We start from the raw sequence: 22091 nt of genomic DNA, 5'->3' as shown, positions 1-22091 counted from the left end.
TGCTTCGCATTTTTACCTTTTCTATCTTCTTCGCTCGAATCCGAGGAGCTAGAAGAACTGTCAGAAGAAGAAGAAGAAGAAGAACTGGGTAGGCCTTCAAACTTGACGCGCTTCTTCAGTTTCTTTGCCTTGTCAAAAGTCGACCGACGACCCAAATATCCCTGGAAGTCAGTGCCTTTCTTCTGCTTTTTGCCGTGCTTTTTGCCTTTCTTTTGCACGTCGAAAAGCTGAGCAATCCATGCATCAACCACGTTCTCCAGTTCCTTCTCCGTATATTTCTTGGAGGCAGAAGATTTCTTGAGAGCGGGTTTCGGGAGTGGTATTGTGGTTCTTTGCCACTCCATCTGTACCTCTTCCAAAGAGGTCTGGTTCATATATTTTGCCATCTTCGGGTCCTTGGCAAAATTGAGCATCATCTTTGTTGCATCGCCGATCAATTGACGACGCTCCATCTCTTGCTGCTCCGCCTGAGTAGGCCGAGGCGGGCCATACTCTCTGTCTGAATCTTCGTTGTGATCCCAGCCCGCATCTCCAGATGCAGAGGGAGTCAACTGATCATTGCCTGAAGCCATAGGTGCCGCGGAAAAAAAAATTCGGGGATCGGATTTCCCGTAGAGGAGAAATCGGCTGTGCTCTGATACCACTGTAACAGACTTGGACACTCCAAGTCAAGAATCAACCACGACAGCACCAAATAACCACTTCAAAACAATTCACAGATCACAATAGATTTGCACTGGCCCGGCGGAGTTCCGTGCCTAGAGATATTGGCCCCAAAGACTGGCGCCCCTTTCGGTATTTCTTTTTGTATTAATCAATTATCAAAGTACAAGAGAGCGGTTAGGGTTTCACTCTCAGACTCTGCATCCAGATGCTCTGAGAAGTGAGGCCCTCACCACTAATTTAAAGATCACAAGGGATGCCCAAAAGCAGAGCCCCAAAAGCTTTTAAAATCAAAAGCATCAGTTCTCTCTCTCTCTTAGAGAGTCTTTTCTCTTTTTTTTATAAAAAAAAACAAAAGCAAAATTCGTGTCGCTCATTTTTTTCCAAAAAAAAAAAAAAAAAAAAAGCCTCCAAGATTTTCGGAAATTAGGGTTTTTGGCAAAAATTAGGGTTTGTAGGAATTTTAGGGTTTCTGGCAGAAATTAGGGTTTCTACTGTCCACCACGTCATCACTTTGTGACACTCTCTATGGCGAGAGCGGTCTACTATTGATTGCACAAATCTCTACAATGCTTGGACTTGCCGACGATGAGGACGACGATGAGACGGCTGAAAACTGAAAACGCTAAGGGGTGAAATCTGCAAATCTTTATCTGCTGAATTCTGACTCTATGCCGATGACGATGTCGATGGCGACGATGCGACCACGACGTGCTGAAAATGCAGATGCTGAAATCTGCGTTTTCTGGGCTGAATCTGCAAACTATGCGGGATCTGACCGGGCGGCAAGGATCTGCTGCGGGAAGGTGAGGTCTGCGAGGTTCGGGGGTTCTACTGCGGGTACTGAATGCTGAAAACTGAAATCGCTGATGCTTGTGGGGGTTCCGTCACGAAGATCTGCAACAACGCTGAAGTGCCTTGCAGATGCAAAAACGCTAGGGCTGAAAATGATCTTCTGCGGTGGAAATCTGCCTGACGCTGGGGCTTCTGCTTCTTGCTATCGCCAGGAATCTGCAAGATCCAAAATGCTGACTGATTTGGTCCAAAAACGCTACGCTTATGCTGTGGAGCAAAAACGCTAGGCCTCTTGGGGGTTCTGCTGAGAAGTTGCCTGTTGAACATGTGCTCCTGCTGCCTCTTCTCCAGAAAGTGCTAGCGCTAGGTTTTTATTTATACAAACTTAGCAAAATTGCCCTACCTACTTAAAAATAATAAGTGAAAAATTGCCCTACCTATTTTTGACATTTTTCACTTAAAAATAATAAGTGAAAAATGTCAAAAATAGGGAAAATAGGTCTATGCATTGTAAAAATGCTACTGATGGGATCTGACTGGAATCCGATGGTCATGTTGTGTGCAACGAGAGGATATGCATCTAATCTAAGTGTCTGGACATGCACGGTCTGCGAACAAACTCACATCACTTCCTATTCTAGATTGACTTGACTGAACTGAACCCTTGTCATGCTGTAGCATGTCCGCGGACACGTAGAGTTGGATGTGTCACGTGACATTTGCATGATCAAGATATGCTTACTCACAAGCATGATGATTTGCAGGGAAAAGATGTGTGTAACAGACTTGGACACTCCAAGTCAAGAATCAATCGCGACAGCACCAAATAACCACTTCAAAACAATTCACAGATCAGAATAGATTTACATTGGCCCGGCGGAGTTCCGTGCCTAGAGATATTGGCCCCAAAGACTGGGGCCCCTTTCGGTATTTCTTTATGTATTAATCAATGTCAAAGTACAAGAGCGGTTAGGGTTTCACTCTCAGACTCTGCGTCCAGATGCTCTGAGAAGTGAATGCCCAAACCACTTATTTAAAGTTACAAGGGATGCCCAAAAGCAGAGCCCCAAAAGCTTTCAAAATCAAAAGCAATTGTTCTCTCTCACAAGCTCTCTCTGTGTGGCTTTTAATAATAAAAGCAAGTAATCCTTCTCTCTCTCTCTCTTGCCAAGCGTAGAGAAAAAGCTGAGATTTGCGTCGCTCAAAAAAAACAAAAACAAAAAAACAAAATTATTTTATTTTGTTTTTCTCACCTCCGCGATTTCCGAAAATTAGGGTTTCTTGCATAAATTAGGGTTTCTGTTGTCCGTAGCCACGCCATCACTTTGTGTAACCCCCCTCTTGAAAGCATTGTAATCGACCGCGATTACGCCTGCAAAACCGACAAAAGCCATAAACCGTCTTAGCAGACACTGATTGTTAGTACCTACGTACTAGGGACACACATCTAGCACATGTACCAAATCGACAGTCACATCACACGACATCACAGGACATCACATGACATTCAACATTCATTCGGATCTTAGACCATGATTTATCGGCAATGTAGCTAGCAATCACATCTAGGTCCAATCGGGACCTCATCGATGTCCGATTGACTAACCCCTATTGCAACCATGTCTATTCGAGATCAATCAGACCAAAATGCTGCAGTCATTTCATCTATCAGTTCCTGCACTCAAAAGAAGTCAAGAACAAATTAGTATCATTATCAGGAATTCCATTTCATAAAGTCATCCAACAGAATACTGTCAGCTCTCAATATCCCTGAAGCTCAAAGAGACATCAGTGCCTTTAGTATCCAAATCAAGGCATCTGTTGACAAAGGAGCGGAGTAACTCCCCTCTTGTGCATCCCACTGCACCAGATCTTCGGCCAAGCTGAATTTCTGGGTTCCGTTTGGAGTAGACTATGCTAAACCAAAACATCGAGGTAAAGTTTCACAATCTGAGGAGTATCTGCTAGGTCCTCCTCCTCCATCCACTTCGCATCAAATGCAGGATAGTTCTTGAACTTAACCAAGAACCACCTTCGGACTTTACCTTTCTTCGTATCCTTATGTGCCAAAATTTGTTCAGGAACAAGGATCTCCTCGTTTTCTTCCACTTCGGGTTGCTCATCAGGCTCCCCATCATCAGGCACATCACCCTTAACACGTTTCAAGAGACTCACATGCAATGCATTGTGATCCTCCAAGTATCTAACAGTTTCGATCGAAAGGAGACATCATTTATCTTTTCAGTGATATGGAAAGGTCCGTAGTATCGCATACTAAGCTTTGGAAAAAGCCTCTCCTTTCCCTTTTTCTTTCTTAGGCGTGCCTTCTCAAACTCAAAACATAAGAGCACCCAATCATCCTCCTTCAATTTCAAGTCGCGACGATGGCGATCCGCTGCCTTTTTTTGTCGTTCTTCAGACTTCTGCAAAGTCTCACGAACCTTGGCAAAAGCCGTATCCAAATCTCGCAAATATTCATCCACTGCAAATATCTAATCTTTCGTGCTCAGGAAGGATGGAACCTTCACAGCACTTTCAACAATCTCAAATGGCGTCTTCCCCGTCGAAGAGTGTATCGTGTTATTGTAGGCAAATTCCACCAAAGGTAAGTTCTTTTCCCATTGAGTCTTTTGATCCGAGATACAAGACTCCAATAAATCTAAAACCACTGAATTGGCAATCTCAGATTGCCCGTCAGTCTGCAAGTGGAACGATGACGAGAACTGCAACCGCGTGCCAATGTTCTCCCAAATTGCCTTCCAACAAACTCATAAATCTGGGGTCTCTGTCGGAGACAATCGTCTCAAGCGTGCCATGTAATCAGAAAATCATCGTGATCATTCTGTGTTCTCGGGAGATTAAAAAAAATGAAATCCATTTCAATATTTTCCCAGGGGCGGGTGGGTATGGGTAAAGGCTGTAACAATCCCTGTGCCTTATGGCTGTCAAACTTGACCTTCTCGCATACCAAGCAACTGCGCACAAACTCTTCCACATCCTTCTTCAGTCTCCGCCAAAAGAAATCTCTCTCTACCCCTTTCATGGTGGTAGCAATGCCGCGGTGACCCGTAAAAGGTGGACAGTGGCAATCAGTCATAACCTTTTCCCTCAACGGCTGTGTAACGCACATCATAGTCTTTTTCATCAAGTAGCCTTCCCGAAGGGAGTATCCAGCTATTGTCTCCCCATCCCGTATCCGTGTGAAAATATCTGCAAAATCTGTATCTGTGGCACACTGATCGACCATATCCTCGAAGCTCCTATGATGTATCGCGGAAATAGCCAGAACCAACGGTTTTCGAGACAAAGCATCTGCCACCACATTCTTCTATCCCTGCACATGGACAATCTGGAAGTGGAACTGTGACAAGATGTTCACCCACCGCATCTGCTTTTCCGAAAGCTGCTTCTGTGACAAGAAGTAGCGCCAACTCTGATGGTCTGTAAAGACAGTAATATCCGCTCCGAGTAGGTAATGCCGCCACTGAGTAAGAGCGTGGATAACCGCCAAAAGCTCTTTCCCATAGATCTGTGCTGTCATCTCCGGCCTAGAGAACAAACGGCTCTCGTAAGCTATGACATGGCCTTCTTGCATCAAGTCCGCACCCAGACTACGACCACAAGCATCACAATATACTTCAAATGACTTCTGCAAGTCCAGCAAAGTCAAAATAGGTCCCGTAGTCAATTTCTCTTTCAATGTCCGAAAGGCAGTCACCTCTGTGGGTCCCCACGAAATAGGTACTCCTTTCTGTGTCAAGGTATGCAAAGGGGAAGCAACCTCTGCAAACTTTCGTATGAACCGCCTGTAGTACGAACACAGTCCCAAGAAGCTTCTAACTTCATGGACATTCCTCAAATCGGGCCAATCACGGATAGTCTCTATCTTGGCCGGGTTCATTTGCACTCCTGCTGTTGACACAATGTGTCCCAAAAAGTGTATCTCTGGTAGGAAAAATTCACTTTTCTTAGCATTAATCACTAATGTGTGATCTCGTAATGCCTGAAAGACTTGAAGCAGATGATCTCTGTGTTCTGCCTCATTCTTGGAGAAAACAATGATGTCGTCAAAGAAAGTGCCAACAAATAGCCTGTACTCTCGAAAAATCCTATCCATCATCCGGTTAAATGTCGCAAGAGCATTAGTTAAGCCAAAAGGCATCACCAAAAACTCAAATAACCCAAAAGTCGTCCGAAAAGCTGTCTTGTAGACATCTCCTGGCGCTATCCTGATCTGATGATATCCACTCTTCAAGTCAATCCTGCTAAAGCACGAGGATCCCTGTAACCTGTCGAGTATATCATCGATCCTAGGAATCGGAAATCTGTTCTTGATGGTGATTTCGTTGAGAGTGCTATAATCGATGCACATTCTCCAAGATCCGTCTTTCTTCAAAACCAACAACACTGGAGAGCAATACGGTGAAGTACTAGGCTGGACAAGACCCTTTTCCAAGAGGTCTTTCACTGAGTTCATAATCTTTTCATTCTGTACTCGGCTCACACGATAAGGTGGCCGATTCAGTGGCGTGCTTCCAGATATCAGATCAATGGTATGATCTTCAGGCCCTCTCAAAAGCAATCGGCATGAGCGTGGAGAAAAAAAATCTTGGCGTTCTTTTCTTCAGGTCAAAACATATTCAACCTTTATCCATCGTTCAGTTCTCCCAAAAGAATGAGTAAGAAAACTGAAGTTCATCAAGTACAATCTCTAAGCCTTTCATTTGTCAAAATCGCTTTCTCGGCCCGGTAGTCAACCACGGCGTAGTTCTTGTGGTACCAAGGGATCCCGAGTAGAACGTCACTCGCGTGCCCTGAACACCCCTGTCATTGCAAACGAAGTTTGCCAATGCTTGGTGTAATGGCAACATCCCATCCGGGTGCCAGTCGAACTACCTCCGCCTGTGGTGTCAGTCTGTCGGGCGTAGTTCCAAATCGAGCCGCCAATTCCAAGTGAAAAGAAGTTGGCCTTGGCTCCTTCAAAAGAGCTTCCTGATCCTTCACTTTGCCCCGAAAGCGGCAAATTTTGTACTTTCATTCATTAGATTCGGTGCAGGTCCCCACCATGTGGTACCAGTTCTGCTTTTCTATCTGCCTTTTCTGCCACATTCCTCAGCTGCTCTCGAACTCTCAGACCTGTTATCGTCTTTATCATTCTGTTCTTTCTGTGCCTTATCAGGGCACTTCGCGGAAATATGTCCATGTTCCCCGCATCCAAAGCACTTCCCCTCTCTGATGAAGCGAGCTCTCTCCTCAGGAATAAGCTTGGGTCGTGCATCCTTTTTTTTCTCTGGGTTGCTCTTTTTCATTCTACTTTCATTCCCAGAAGTCTGTTCGGCTCGTTGTGTCATGGCCTCATCTGTGGGGTAGGTCAGACTGCCAGAGTGAATGGCAAAGCCCCGCTTCGCATGACTCATCAACTCCTGAATAGAAGCTGACTTCTGTTCCAAGCAGTGATTTCGGATCTCTGTAGGTAGACCCAAGGTAAACCGCTCAATCTGTTCTCTGAACGAGATCTTCTTGAATGAAGAGGCGGGTAGAAAAGAGCTCCAGAATCTTTCACAATAAGAATTCACTGTATCGCTCTTGGTCATCCGGAGATGGTTCCAAGCAGCTCGTATATCTCGCTCAAACTCTTGAGTCAACCAAGAAGAAATAAAAAGCCTCTTGAATTTCAGCCATGTAACTGGCACAGTCTTGCTTAATAGAAGCGTGGACCACCAAGTACGAGCATTCCCCTTAAAGTAAGAGGCAGCTCTCCAAATCTTGGAGTGCTCTGAATAGCGTCCTCCCGCGAAAGCGATGTCAAACTGCTGTATAAAAGACAGCCTTCGAAGCATCTGAGTATCCTGAAAAGTATCAAACTTGATCGAGTGGCCACCTTCCTTAAACTCTCGGACTTTCTTGCTTTTATCTTCGAGAAAGTCATACTGGTTGGCTTTGTAAAAATTCTTCTTGTTCGCATAAAACTTTCCGTCATCGGAATCTGAGCTGTCTGTAGACGAGTCCTCAGTAGAACTGTCAGTCTCTGGGCGAGATTTAGCCTTCTTTGCCTTTCTCTTGCCCTTTCCAAAGCGTTGCTTCTTGCTTCGCTTTTTTACCTTTTCTATCTTCTTCGCTCGAATCCGAGGAGCTAGAAGAACTATCAGAAGAAGAAGAAGAAGAAGAACTGGGTAGGTCTTCAAACTTGACGCGCTTCTTCAATTTCTTTGCCTTGTCAAATGTCGACCGACGACCCAAATATCCCGGGAAGTCAGTGCCTTTCTTCTGCTTTTTGCCGTGCTTTTTGGCTTTCTTTTGCGTGTCAAAAAGCTGAGCAATCCGTGCATCAACCACGTTCTCCAATTCCTTCTCCGTATATTTCTTGGAGGCAGAAGGTTTCTTGAGAGCGGGTTTCGGGAGTGGTGTTGTGGTTCTCTGCCACTCCATCTGTACCTCTTCCAAAGAGGTCTGGTTCATATATTTTGCCATCTTCGGATCCTTGGCAAAATTGAGCATCAACTTTGTTGCATCGCCGATCAACTGGCGACGCTCTATCTCTCGCCGCTCCGCCTAAGTAGGCCAAGGCGGGCCATACTCTCTGCCTGAATCTTCGTTGTGATCCCAGCCCGCATCTCCAGATGCAGAGGGAGTCGACTGATCATTGCCTGAAGCCATAGGTGCCGCGGAAAAAAAATTCGGGGATCGGATTTCCCGTAGAAGAGAAATCGGCCGTGCTCTGATACCACTGTAACAGACTTGGACACTCCAAGTCAAGAATCAACCGCGACAGCACCAAATAACCACTTCAAAACAATTCACAGATCACAATAGATTTGCACTGGCCCGGCGGAGTTCCGTGCCTAGAGATATTGGCCCCAAAGACTGGCGCCCCTTTCGGTATTTCTTTTTATATTAATCAATCATCAAAGTACAAGAGAGCGGTTAGGGTTTCACTCTCAGACTCTACGTCCAGATGCTCTGAGAAGTGAGGCCCTCACCACTAATTTAAAGGTTACAAGGGATGCCCAAAAGCAGAGCCCCAAAAGCTTCAAATCAAAAGCAATTGCTCTCTCTCTCTCTCACAGAGAGTCAAAACATGAAAGCAAAAGCATTCTCTCTCTCTTTCTCATTTAAGTAGAGAAAAAGCGAAATTTGCGTCGCTCATCATTTTCCAAAAAAAAATAATAATAATAATATTTTTTTTTAATAATAATCCGCCTCCGCGATTTTTGGAAATTAGGGTTTCTGGTAAAAATTAGGGTTTGCAGGAATTTTAGGGTTTCTGGCATAAATTAGGGTTTTTGTTGTCCGCCACGTCATCACTTTGTGACAGTCCAGGCAAAAACAAAAGCCTCGTCACCGCCCTTGCAGAATGAAGTCTTTGTTTCTGATGAGATAGCTGATGCTGTAGTGAATGATAATTCTTCAAACTTGAAGATACCAATTCTTACCTTCAATGATACAAAGGATAAAACGGATACAGAATCTTGCAACACGACTTCAGTCGCTGCAATTGAATATTTGGACACAACTTGTTCTATTGATAAACCTTTACAGATGGATATACCTCCAAACACTACTCTGTCTCAGTCTACGATATCCCTTAAGGAGGATTTTACTATTCCAGGCAAACCAATGGAGTACCTTACAGATTTCCAACCAGTGGACATCACTCAACAGAAAACTCGTCAGTTTACCAATAATTTCACTCGAAGCAGATACAGATTCAATCTTTTCTTGGACAAAGCTCGAAGTTACAAAAGACTTTGACAAAGGCACTTATCAAGTTGCAGATATAATCACTTTTCAATTTGGCAAAATAGTCATGGTCAATAATAGTGCCATGACGTGAGACTTAACAGAAAGAGCTTTGGATGCAGAAGCACAACAACAATACATTTCCTTCTCCCAGAGTTTCTACAACTACCCTAGGTTTTATTTAAAGAGGGAGGGAATGTCACGATTGTAACTATGTTGCAGTATTACATCTACTCCTAGTTGCAGATACGCGAAGTGCCATGCCAAGGAGGACCCCTACCCTTGGATGGTCACACCCCTTCACCCAAGAGACGTGCCTCTTTGCCAAAAGCCACACTCCTTCGACGACTGGTCACACCCCTTCGCTCTACGAGTGCGACTCTTCGCCCAATGGTTGCAGCTCTTCGCCGAAAGAATGTATCTTTACGTCTAAAGTCATGTCTCTTCACCAAGAGACATGTCTTTTCATTTGTCTCTTCGTCTCCTATATAAGGAGCCTATTGTACTCAGTTTCAACAAGTCATCAATCAATCAAACATAGAGTCTTCTGAGTCTTGTTTCTGGGTTCAGTTCAAGTTTCTTAAGTCTTAATCATGAGTTTAAGTACTTAATAAAGGATTAGTACCTAGAATCCTCACAAAAAGAACCTTGAGCACAGTTAGGAGCACTTATCTTGAGCAAAGTTCAACATTCACTTCCGCTGCACCTTACATGTCCATAGCATTTTATGAGTTCCTCATCGTCGCTCATAGCATTCACTTGAGGGGTAGGGTCAAAAGTTGAAGCAATAACGGGTTCATTTTTAATTTCTTTCTTAGGACAATCCTTTTCATGTGACCTTCTGTTTGACAACGAAACACCTACGTTCCTTTGTATACAATGCCTGTTCTTCTTCACTTAATTGACCACCTGCGATTCCTTGAGCAACTTTCTCATGGATTGTGAGTTTAGGTTTATCGGATTTTCCTTTACTCTTATCTTTGTCTCAGTGATTAAGAAGAAGAATTTGGAGAATTCTTTTTATTATTACCATTCCCATGATAATTTTTGTCCTCGTCTTTAGAGGAGTCATGAGAGAAAAAGTTACCATTACCGTAGGCCGTCTTGAGCTTACCCTTGTTGTGCTTCATTTCTTAAAGTTGAGCCAAGCGTATAGCCTCTTGGAATGTCTTTGGATCACCGGCTTCCACGTCAAACTTGATGGAGTGGTCCAATCCAAAGAGAAAGGCCTCCAATCTTTCCTCATCCAATTTCCTCAATTGTCCACCTAACTGGGACACATGGTTAGCATACATCATAGGTTTACCTTGTTGAGACATCGCTTGAAAATTCTCCTTCAATTGCTTCAAGTACTGTGGAGGCAAGAAGCGAGTCTTTAGTCCTCGAACTCCATCCAACTAAGCTCAAGAGGGGGAACGAGGAGAGACCCGGCATGGGCCGCCTTGTGGGCATCCTTCTCCATCCACTCATCCTTCCAAGTGATAGCATCACCGTGAGATGCATGGAAGTCGAGAACTTTGTTGTTATCATACTTTTTAATAGCAGCAAAATAAGATGTAAATTGATGCAACCAAGAGTAGATGACAATCGCATCCATCTTATTGTCATCTTCTCGGAAATTGGTTCATTGATGGCTTGTGTAGCATTAATTGCCTCCGCGATGGTCTTGGCAAGCTTTTTATAATCCGGCTCTGAGGACGAGGAATCGGATCAAATCGTTTTAGGTGCAGCGGAATTCAAATGGTGAAGATCTAAACTTTACACTTCTACAAATCTTTACTTCTTTCCTTGCTTGAATGAGTGTTACTTAGAATGAATGATGGTTCCTTAAAGAGAGAGAGAGAGAGAGAGAGAGAGAGAGAGAGAGAGAGAAGAGGAGAATGACACCTGATGGGGTCCCAACCAACCCTCTCAAGGGCCCCCCACATCGTTGCCGATGTGGTAACTGCTTTTTATCACATAAATGGAATGTACACACATACAATAGCTCAATGGAGACTACTGACTGTCGCCGTGGTAGCTCTCAAAATGAAGCGCCTCTAGGGCTGATTTGAAGCACCATTGGTTCCGTCTCGATGAGGGGTTGTTGATGGCCACTAAGAGGAAGATCTGGAGCTGATTTGCACTTCCGATGTGAGAGAAATGAAGGGTTGAAATCTGGCTGCAAAAACACAGATCTAGCTGTAAAAACGCAGTCTTACGCACAAATCAGGGCTGAAAACGCAAATGATGATGGAGCAAATGATGGAAAGCAATGGGAGCACTTGATGCCGCGAGGGAACGGCAGAGAAGAAGCTCAATGGGCTGCCGAAGTACCAAGCTACAGATAGCATTAGCAAATCCAAGCAATCTCTTGCAAGGGCTGAAAACTGAATACGCCAGCTACTAATTGATCCTTGCGATGTGAGCAAAAATGTTGGGCTGATTGTTGGCAATGGCATGCAAAAATGCTTGGTTGATTTCTACTAGCGCTCCCCTTATGACAAAAAACGCCAGAGCTTGTGCTTCTTTGAGGTAAAAATACTGCTTATGAACCCCTTAGGACTTAGGTAGGGCAAACTTGGAAGACAAAGTCATAAAAAAATAAATAATTTGAAATGATTTATTAATAAACTTGTCCAGGCAAAGTTTCTAGGGATCCAAAATCGGAAACCTAATCTAATGAACTCGTCCAAACATGCAAGACCTACGAGCAAGCTCACAGTATTGTGGGTACTACTACTACTACTAGAATTCTAGACACTCCTACTTAAGGATATGTACAAAATTGGTTATGGCAGTCGATGAAGCATGTCGACGTAGCAAACAGAGCCATGTGCATGTGACAAATCGCAAGAGAGGTGATGAGATCATGCATGGCTGCCATCTCCTCTCGTCTAGCCTCTACGTCTGCCTCGCGCATGACTTCCCTTTCCTGCCATCTAGCCTCCACGTCCGCCTCGCGCTCCCGACTATGAGCCTCGGCTTTGGCCGCCAATGGACGTTCCTCTCGCTCCGCTGCTTCCACACTCTCTAATGAGAACCGCCTTTTGAAAACCTAGTAGAGCGAGTAAAGAGAAAAGTGGCACATCAACAACAGCAAATTCAAACAATTCAATGCAGAGAACACAAGGAACCGAAGAAGAGAAGGAGAGAAGACACAAGAAGAAAGAAGCCAATGAATCAAATGAAAAGACTTCACCCACCCCCACCTAGACACGCGCACACGCACTTCCCCACCCAAAAGTCAATTTATAGAGCATGAGGAAAACAAAGCATGCATAAACGTAACTCTACACATACACCCAACGCGCCACAAAAACACGCACACACATAAATCAAAGTTGGAATTGCTAGCTAAAAAGAAAAAAAAAACAAAGCAAAAACAAGAAGGCGAACACTAAAAAGCAGACCCACCTATCAACCTATACCAAAGATTCGCCAAGTTAAGAACCCCCACAAAGACCAGCAACCGTAACTCGATGTAGGGCCCTTCGCTTCAACGGTTCGTTGCAGGCCTGCTGGCTTTAGCATGAGTGGGAGCCCCTCCAAGTAGTTTCCTCTACATTGTACGGAGGAGGCTGTCAACACAACCAAATACATTGGATATCTGAGCCACCAACAAGGTGGCAAGGGCTACATCCAATGCATTGTGAGGCAGAAGCCATCCAGACAAGGCTGAAAGCTACAAGGCAGGCTGCAGGCAGCTGGGCAAGGTGCAGCCAGAGGGGTAGGGCTCGGTCACGGTGGGCAGATAGCGGACGGATAGGCAAGGCTTGGGCAAATCCGATAGATCATACAACCATATACAAGAAATATGGAAAAAACCTTGAAAGATATACAATAAAAACATGGGGGAAAATCCCATACAAACCGCATGATACATCAAGGGATAATAAACTCTAATCAGGAATGGTGAATCATGATGAAGCTCTCTGGCTATGAAGGCCTACACAAATTTGCCAAAAGCTCTGTTGGCCTCTGGCGATGTAGCTAATCCAACATGACCAGTGCTAGCAGCGTGACTGATGTTAAAATATCCACACTAATGTAATGTATCCATTGTAAGAGACCTATTGTAGCAGCTCATAGAAGCCAAGGGACTGTAAAGCCCCTGGGCTGTACCTCCAAAATCATCCACATCCACTCTTAACATATCTGGATGCTATACTCCGGAAAAGGATGCAGATCTATGGCACAACCATGTTGTGAGAGACACAGAAGGAACCCATTTGTTGTCCACCACAAAAGCCAAGGGAAGTTACCAAGATGCACATCTCTCTTACCTAAAAAAGTTTCCCAAAAGGCATCGGTAATCTGACTCAAACAATTCTGAAATCTGTTTGGTATCCATGTAATAGCCGGCCTCCACCATACTTTGAAATCCAATCATGGGTGCATTCTCTAGACTGAGAAAGAGGTTTCATCGTCTTAAATTTTTTGAATTTGATGCGTTCTTGCATCAACACTCAACTTCAAGGGATTCTATCACAAAAAACCTTGTTTCTGGCACCTGTCACCTCTGCTTGGCCTCTTCATTGGAGTTGTAAATTGTGGAGCTTTGACACAAGCAATCGCATCAATCTGCTTTTTCTTTTTTGCAGCCAGTGTCCATCTTCGTTTTTGCCGGGCATTCGAAAACTATCTGTTGCGAGAACTCAAGTCTTATAGCAGATTTTTGAAGGTGGGTAGCCATTAGATCTACCCCTACTCTACAAAAGCAACCCTTGGTGAAAATTCGGTCTTGAACTGGTATTTTCTTCCCCGGAATCATATATATCCAATCCAATACAGGACTACACTGCTTTGCAGGGCCAACAACAGATGATCCGGGTCATCCAAGGTGAGAGACACACCACTTCAGCCCCTCCACAACCAAAAATGAGGACACCGCATACACCCGCTATGTACCAGCAAAAATGAAAATGTTGTGATGACAAGCGGGCATAGAACTGCACAAGAAATATTGTAAGAGATTTCCCTTAGTGTTTGCAACAATGAGAACAGAGAAAGAAAAGTTTAACAAACTAAAAGACAGTAAAACTCTCTCACAAACTAACCCTAAATGTAGAGGAGGAGAGGAACCCCAATAAATTCTCACTATGGGCTAATTAAGATTACTAACAACATGCTGAACTAAACAAAGTGTGTGCACCCAAACTAAAGCAAGAGTACTTCCATTCTCAGACAAAAGATAACATTGTGCAACAAGCACTCACATGATTAGTCAAACATGAAGTGATCAATACAACTATACTAAAGCTACAACACCTCTATTCATGCCATCACAAGCTTCATGTTAAACAACTGTTATTATCATATGCCCCGAATGATCTACTGCTGTCAGAGCATACTAATACAGATAAAAAGTTTGATTGAACAAAAACAGTAAGCTTCAATATTGAACCATGCATCTGCAAATTCAAGTGTAAATATATAATAAATGTTATCTGTATGCTTCCTTTGAAAGCACGTTGTCACAGTGCTTGAAATCCATGTTATTGACTAAGATGAATAATCTTCAATCACGAGATGTCGCGGAAAAGGATGCTTACTATTGGAGAAGCAGGATTGAGTATCATGCTTGAATGATTGCTGTGTTGATATTTGAGGGAATCTTGAGCCCTTGAATTCTTCATATTTTCAAGACTCCATCGTTTCTTGTAGAGAGAATACCAGACAAAGTTGGAAGAGCACAGTATGCGCCAATGCCGAGAGCATGCAGCCAAGGAGCACACATCCCAAACCTGTAACTCTCAAACACAAACAATGTTAGCTTGTAAAGGGGAATGCGAAGAAAAACGAAAAGACACGGCACTGCAACCCACTGACCGGGAGAAGCCCGATGATATTTTGAGACACATCATCTGGGAATTCGAAGCCATAATTCCTCTGCAGGCCTTCCATGGAAATTGAGATACAACAGGTGAGGGGAATGCGCCACGTTTTGGGGAATCTTTATATAAAAGCGCACGAAATTAGACAAAGGCAAACTTCCTTTCTATTTCTTATATTTCTTAGCTCATACATCTACATCCCATACTTGCTTCAAAAAATTAAAAGGTATTCGTAATGGCTTAAAAAAATTAAAAGGTATTCTTAATCTTATAATACTCCCACATTGGCTTCAAAAAATTAAAAGGTATTCGTAATGGCTTCAAAAAAAAATTAAAAGATATTATTAATCCTATAATTATTCGTAATGGTTTTAAAAAAATTAAAAGATATTTTTAATGGCTTTAAAAAAATTAAAAAATATTCTTAATTCAAAGATTTCTTCGAAAAATAATACGTTAGTCTATAGCACGTAACATTAAACAATGACGAAGTACGTAAATTTGTAACATTGTGACGGACGGATATAACATTATGAGAGAGAGAAAGAGTGCAAAGAAAACACTAAAGAGAAGAGAAAAAAATGTTAAAGGAAAAATGAAGAAGAAGAAAAACCTCTTTATATGGACACAAAAAGTTTTTTGACTTTTTATCTTCATATATCTTTTGATTTTTCACCTTCATGTGTCCTTTCATTTTCTAAACTCACCCTTTACTTATACACTTAATATGTTTTGAGAGAATTTTTATTTTTTGAGATTTGGGGAGAGAGGGGGGGGGGGGGGGGGAGAGCAAGGAAAACGTTAAAGAGAAGAGAAGAAAAAGCTAAAAATGTCTTTTGACTTTCCACCTTCATATGTCTTTTGACTTTCCACTTTCATCTTTCTTTTCATTTTCTAAAGAAAGAATTTTTATTTTTTTGAGATTGGAGAGAGTTAATGGTTTACTAATATGAAATCCCATAAAGTGACAAGATGCCTCCGGATATTTGTCGCCCTGTCCCTCCCCAAAAATAGTATCATTATCCCCCTCCCTCTCCACCAAAAAAAAGACCATGTTAGCCTCGGCCCTCCCCCCTCTCTACGTGACCCGTGACCTGTTGCACTCCCGCTGCCTTGCACAGTCTCACGCTCCCTTCGATTGCCAGTTGTATGACAAACCCAGTGAGGTGCAGGCATGGTGGGTTTCGTGCGACATGGTGAGCCTGGCATTGACACTAGAGCTGAGTTGTGCACGTTGAGGCCCTCTTGCTCATCCCCATACACGAGGATGTCCCTATGAGAGAGAGAGAGAGAGACCACACCACCCTCCAGTCTTTCACTGCTCTCATGCTCCTACTTACAATTGTGACTACGAGAGAGAGAGAGAGAGAGAGAGAGAGAGAGAGAGAGAGAGAGCAAGAGCTTTGCCCCTCGCCTATAAGCCCACCGTCACTGCCCACGGCCTCTGAAAGAGGCTTCCAGAGATAATCGGATCCGCCCGTGGGCGGTTCATGGAAGTCACGAGTGACGAGAGAGAGAGAGAGAGAGAGAGAGAGAGAGAGAGAGAGAGAGAGAGAGAGAGAGTTCTGGAAGGACACAAGAAAGAAAAAACGCAATCCATAAAGAAACGAAAAAAAGCATTTCTTTCGGATTCTTCACTTTTTGAAAAAAAATTAAACGTGCACACATATACACGAGGATGTCCTTGCCAGAGAGAGAGAGAGAGAGTGAGAGAGAGAGACCACACCACCCTCCAATCTCTCATTGCTCTCATGCTCTTGCTTACAATTGTGACTGCGGGAGAGAGAGACAAACCAAAAAGCTTCGCCCCTCGCCTATAAGCGCACCGCCACCGCCCATCACCTCTGAAAGAGGTTTCCAGAGATAATCGGATCCACCCGTGGGCGGTTCATGGAACGAGAGAGAGAGAGAGAGAGAGAGAGAGAGAGAGAGAGAGAGAGAGAGAGAGAGAAGGACACGAAAAAAAAAACTGCAATCCATAAAGAAACAAAAAAAAGCATCTCTTTCGGATTCTTCAATTTTTGAATTTTTTTTAAACGTGCACACATACGCGGTTCAAAGACCTCGCGAGAGAGAGAGAGAGAGAGAGAGAGAGAGAGAGAGAGAGGGGGTTTTGGAAGGACACAGAAAAGAAAAAACGCAATCCATAAAGAAACGAAAAACAGCATCTCTTTTGGATTCTTCACTTTTTGATTTTTAAAAAAACGTGCACACATATTGGTTCATCTTTCATTTTATTGCTGGGAATCTCCACAGATTCCATCATGCTATGCAGTGAGAGTATTTAAAGCACTATTCAAAAGTTGGATTCGAACTCGTGCAGCAGCATGCAGATTGAGAGTCATTACTCTAACCAGCTCGCACACGGCCCGGTGGAGTTTGAGAGCGGCACTTCACTTTTATTTTATTTTTTAACTTCTCCTACCTAGCTCCTCGCGGCACCAGCTGGCTTGGCTCTTACGCGAGCTGTCAACATTTCCTTCCTCTATTCACCCACCACCTGTGATCTGCCCATCCACCATCACCTGTGATCTACCATGCACTTTTTGATTGTTGTCGTCCTCTCTCTACTCCTCGTATCGACGTGCACTACACTTACCTTTGCTAATTAATCAAAACTAGCATCTTTCTCGATTTCCTCTAATGATGTATTTTCCAAAATATGTACTACATACTATTCATACTTCATATTGGCTCTACTAATGAAAACCCAAAACCAACTAGATACTTTACGGATATTCTCTCCTCCCCCTCTCTCCACATGGGCTACTCTCATCCCCTGTGCCTCGCCCTCACGACTCGTACTACACGCAAGCTCACCTACCACACCGCACACAAAGAGCCCCTTGCATGTGCCTCCACCTCCCTCACCCTAAGCCCCAGCGGTCCTAGTGTGTTCACACACATCACTACCACATGTATATGATAACAAATCCCCCTGGAGTGATGCGGTGAACGAGAGCTGGCACATGAGTAAAGGGAAGTGCCATGCCTCGAGGACATGATCGGTCCACAAAGGGGAGTAAGCTCAAAGCTTTGCGGAAAGCTTCAAGCTTCTCATGAGACAATGCCTTTGTGAAAAGATCCGCAAGGTTGTCCTGTGTTGGCACATAAGCCAATCTGATCTCTCCTGCTGAGAGCCTCTCCCTGACATAGTGGTAATGCACCTCAATGTGCTTTGTACGAGCATGAAAAACTGGGTTCCTCGCAACTGCAATGCGCTCTGACTGTCAGTGTAGATAGTGTTGGCAGTGTCTTGTCCAACATCCAAATCAGTCATAAGGCGTCTGAGCCATACACACTCAACCGTAGTTGTGAAGACTACCCTGTACTCAGCCTCACAACTCGAAGTGGCCACATTAGGTTTCTTCTTTCTCAACCATGATATACATGAACTACCAAGCATGAAACAAAAACCACTTGTGGACACTCGCGTGTCAAAACAACCAGCCCAATCTGAGTCCGAAAAATCATGTAAGTTTGGCGGCAATGATCCCCCCTTGGGATAAAACAAGCCAAGATGTAAAGTGCCACTAAGGTAGCGGAAAATCCTCTTGACAGCCTGCCAATGCTTAGACCCTGGGCTATGCATAAATTTGATGACCTGTGAGACTGCAAATTGAATATCCGGCCTCGTGTCGCATACATAAATGAGGCAACCAACAACAGTTTGGTAAAGAGTGCCATTAGCAGGATCGCCAGCATCATGTAGACTCAACTTCAAACGTGTTTCCATGGGAGTGGCAATAGGTTTGCAATCCTTAAGTCCAAACTTACATAGCAATGTCTCTGAGTAACTTTTCTAACACAAGGCAATACCACCATCACATTGCTTAAACTGTATACCCAAGTAATGATACAACAACCCCAAATCTTTCATCTTGAAAGTAGCATTCAAATCAGCCTTAAATCCAGCAATATGTCTCTCATTTCGTCCAATGATCAGCAAATCATCTACATAAAGAACCACAATGAGAAGTACATCACCCTCACACTTTACATACAATGTGCTTTCTGTTGGACTGTTACGAAAGCCTCGTTTGACCAAATGAGTGTCAGCTTTCTCATACCAAGCACGAGGAGATTGCTTCAACCCATACAAAGCCTTCTTACATCTGCACACTTTGTCCTCTTGTCCTTTTATGACAAAACCGCAAGGCTGAGTTACATAAACTTCCTCAAATATGTCACCATTCAAGAAAGCAATAACAATGTCTGATTGATGTACATCCCAACCAAAATGAGCTGCCATTGCACATAGAAAACGTATAGTAGTCATACGACAAGTGGGAGCAAAAGTCTCTTCATAATCTATGCCTTTTTGTTGTGCATAACCCTTTGCAACAAGTCGAGCCTTATGGCAATCGATCTCACCATCTGGCTTGCGTTTCAACTTGTAAACCCACTTCGTACCAATGGCCTTTTTGCTAGGAGGCAAATCACATAAAGTCCACGTGTCATTTTCTATAAGTGCATCATATTCTGATTGCATGGCAGCCATCCAATTTTCTGAATTCTGTGCTTTATCAAAAGACAGAGGCTCCTCAACATCATGTAAGCTAGACACAACCAAAGCATAACAATCTGATGCATAAGATGCATGGCGAGAGCCTGAACGAGTACGACTAGACAAAGGTGCATCCAATTTACTGTCACGCAAAGTGTGCACTAGCCATTTTGGCATACCTCTAGCCTGCTCATTTTCAGCCCTTTCCTCATCAAGTACATCATGTACATCTGCATCAGTAATAGGCTGATCTGTAACATTTTCAGAAACCCCCATAGGTTGTACTTTTGCCTCATTGGAACTTACATTCGTATTTCCACCACTAAAAAGAGGCAACAAAGTGTCATAAATGTCCTGTGAGCTTACATTATTGTCTCTAGTACATGACAGCAAGGGCTGAACAGAATCTTCCACAAACACTACATCCGGTGAAACCAGAATACGTTTTGTTTACGGATGATCCAACCTGTAACCTTTGCTTTCAGCACTATAACCAACAAAAATACATTTGATAGCCTTATCATCCAATTTTTTGCGTTGTGTTTGTGGCACCAAAGCAAATGCCAAACAACCAAAAACATGCACGTGCTCAATAGAAGGCTTTCTATCATGCCATGCTTCATATGGAGTAATAGACTGCAAAGCTTTCGTAGGACACCTGTTTAGTACATAAGTGGCACACATGATGGCCTCAAGCCAAAAAGAATGCGGCAAAGCTTGACTTTTGACCATACATCGTGCCATTTCCATAAGTGACCTACTTTTCCTCTCAGCAACATCATTTTGCCGAGGTGTATAAGGAGTGTATAAGGCACTGTACATTGGTGTTTTATCCCACGATTAGCCAGAAATGCATTGAATTCATGAGACATATACTCCCCCCCTCGATCGGAACGGAGGGTGCCCATAGTACATTCCGAGACATATTCAGCCATAGCCAGAAATTGTTTGAAGCACATAAAAACTTCAAACTTCGCTTTAAGCGGAAATACCCATGCATACCTGGAGTAATCATCAATGAAAGTCATGAAGTATAGGTAATTGCCCAAGGACGGAGTTTGCATGGGCCCACAAACATCACTATGCACAAGCTGCAAGCTGCATGTGGCCCGAACTGAACCATCCTTTGGAAACTTAGAACGCTGCATTTTACCGAGAATACAGCCTTCACAAACATGTTTGACAGGTACCTCAAGAGGCGGCAAAGAAGCAACCATATTAGATTTCTGCAGCAAACTGGCAAAATTCAGATGACCAAAACATGCATGCCAAAGTTTTGCATCAGAAATAGCCCTTGAATCTGCAACAACATTTGCAAAATTTTATCCACACTTGTCATACAAAGTGAGCTTATACAACAGCCCCCGGCACAAAAGGCCAGATGCAACAATTTCATCACCAAAACTGAGATCATGAACTGTACATCTGTCATCCACAAATTTGACTACAAGTCCAAGTCTAGCAAGTGCGGATATAGACAAGAGATTCTTCTTGATCCCAGGTACATAAAGCGCATCAACAAGTGTGAAGGAACTGCCATTTGCAGCAGTGAGCACAATCTCTCCAACACCCTGAACCAGCCTAAGAGGCATTGTTGGCACAAGTGACTGAATTCCCATGAGGGACAAACTCGAGAGAGGTAAACAATTCACAATGTGAGGTAATGTGCTTTGTAGCACCACTGTCGAAATACCACAGGTGAATCTGCAGCAACTGACAAGCATGCATCATGGACAACAGGATTGTAAGTGCACTCTGCGCTAAAAGCCCATTTTGCATCAACATCAACAACACAATCTCCTTTCACAGAAGACTCAACAATGGCTGCTTTTGTAGTGGAACCAGCATTTGCAGCGGAACCACCCTCTTTCTTCTTAGCCTCTTTGGCCTTCAACTTAGGACACGACTTGATCAAGTGATCATTACCTTTATAATAATGGCAACGCATTTTCTTTTTGCCCTTATCACTAAAATTGCCAGACGATGTGCTGCCAGCAGAAGCATTGGGAACAAAAGTTTTGCCACTCGCCGCAGAACCATAAGAAGTGGCTGCATTGTTGTTACCACCCTTTCTTTGAGAAGCAATAAAAGCATGTTCAACTGCACGATGCCTAGTCCTGTTTTTTTTGGAAAGTGACTCTTGCAATAGCAACGTGCATAATACATCAAACTTGACAACTTCAAGATTTCCTTGGGTCATAAGTCTCCAAGTACTAATATTGATCACCTATATTGTGAGCAACCGTACACATTCCAATATGGTCTATGCATGGCATAATAACTACAACAATGCTATGAATCTCTCATTGCAATTATTATTATAATGATTATTTATATGTCCACTTTGATTTGTAAACAACAAGACACATCTAATTTCAATTGCTACAAAAAACAAAAGAAAGCAATAAAATATAGGATTGGTCATTTCATGCACTAATAATCTATCGTAATACATAATGCACTCTCTGTATAAACATGCATGAACTAATGCAAATAAATCTTCAATATAATCACTCAATTGATTGTAGCTCCCCCATGCAACCGATTCAATATATAAAAGCTATTTTAAC

General features: G+C 43.3%; 1 protein-coding gene across 1 annotated transcript in view; it reads right to left on the bottom strand.

Annotated features, from left to right (window-relative positions):
• The window catches only part of LOC147465597 (F-box-like protein), a 34529-nt gene extending 19365 nt beyond the window's left edge, over positions 1 to 15164 (bottom strand). Inside the window, exons 1-2 of the mRNA XM_086520805.1 lie at positions 15010 to 15164; positions 14733 to 14924 (exon numbers count right to left, since the gene is read on the bottom strand). Of these exons, the coding sequence (XP_086376931.1) occupies positions 14733 to 14924; positions 15010 to 15084 (267 nt within the window). The 5' untranslated portion in view covers positions 15085 to 15164. The remainder of the gene's footprint in view (positions 1 to 14732; positions 14925 to 15009) is intronic.
• Positions 15165 to 22091: the final 6927 nt, after the last annotated feature.

Source organism: Adiantum capillus-veneris, chromosome 1, assembly GCF_014529385.1.
Source record: "Adiantum capillus-veneris isolate H3 chromosome 1, ASM1452938v2, whole genome shotgun sequence".
NCBI lineage: Eukaryota > Viridiplantae > Streptophyta > Polypodiopsida > Polypodiales > Pteridaceae > Adiantum > Adiantum capillus-veneris.
The sequence above is the reverse complement of the archived record's forward strand: the minus strand, read 5'-3'. Positions and strand labels throughout refer to the sequence as shown.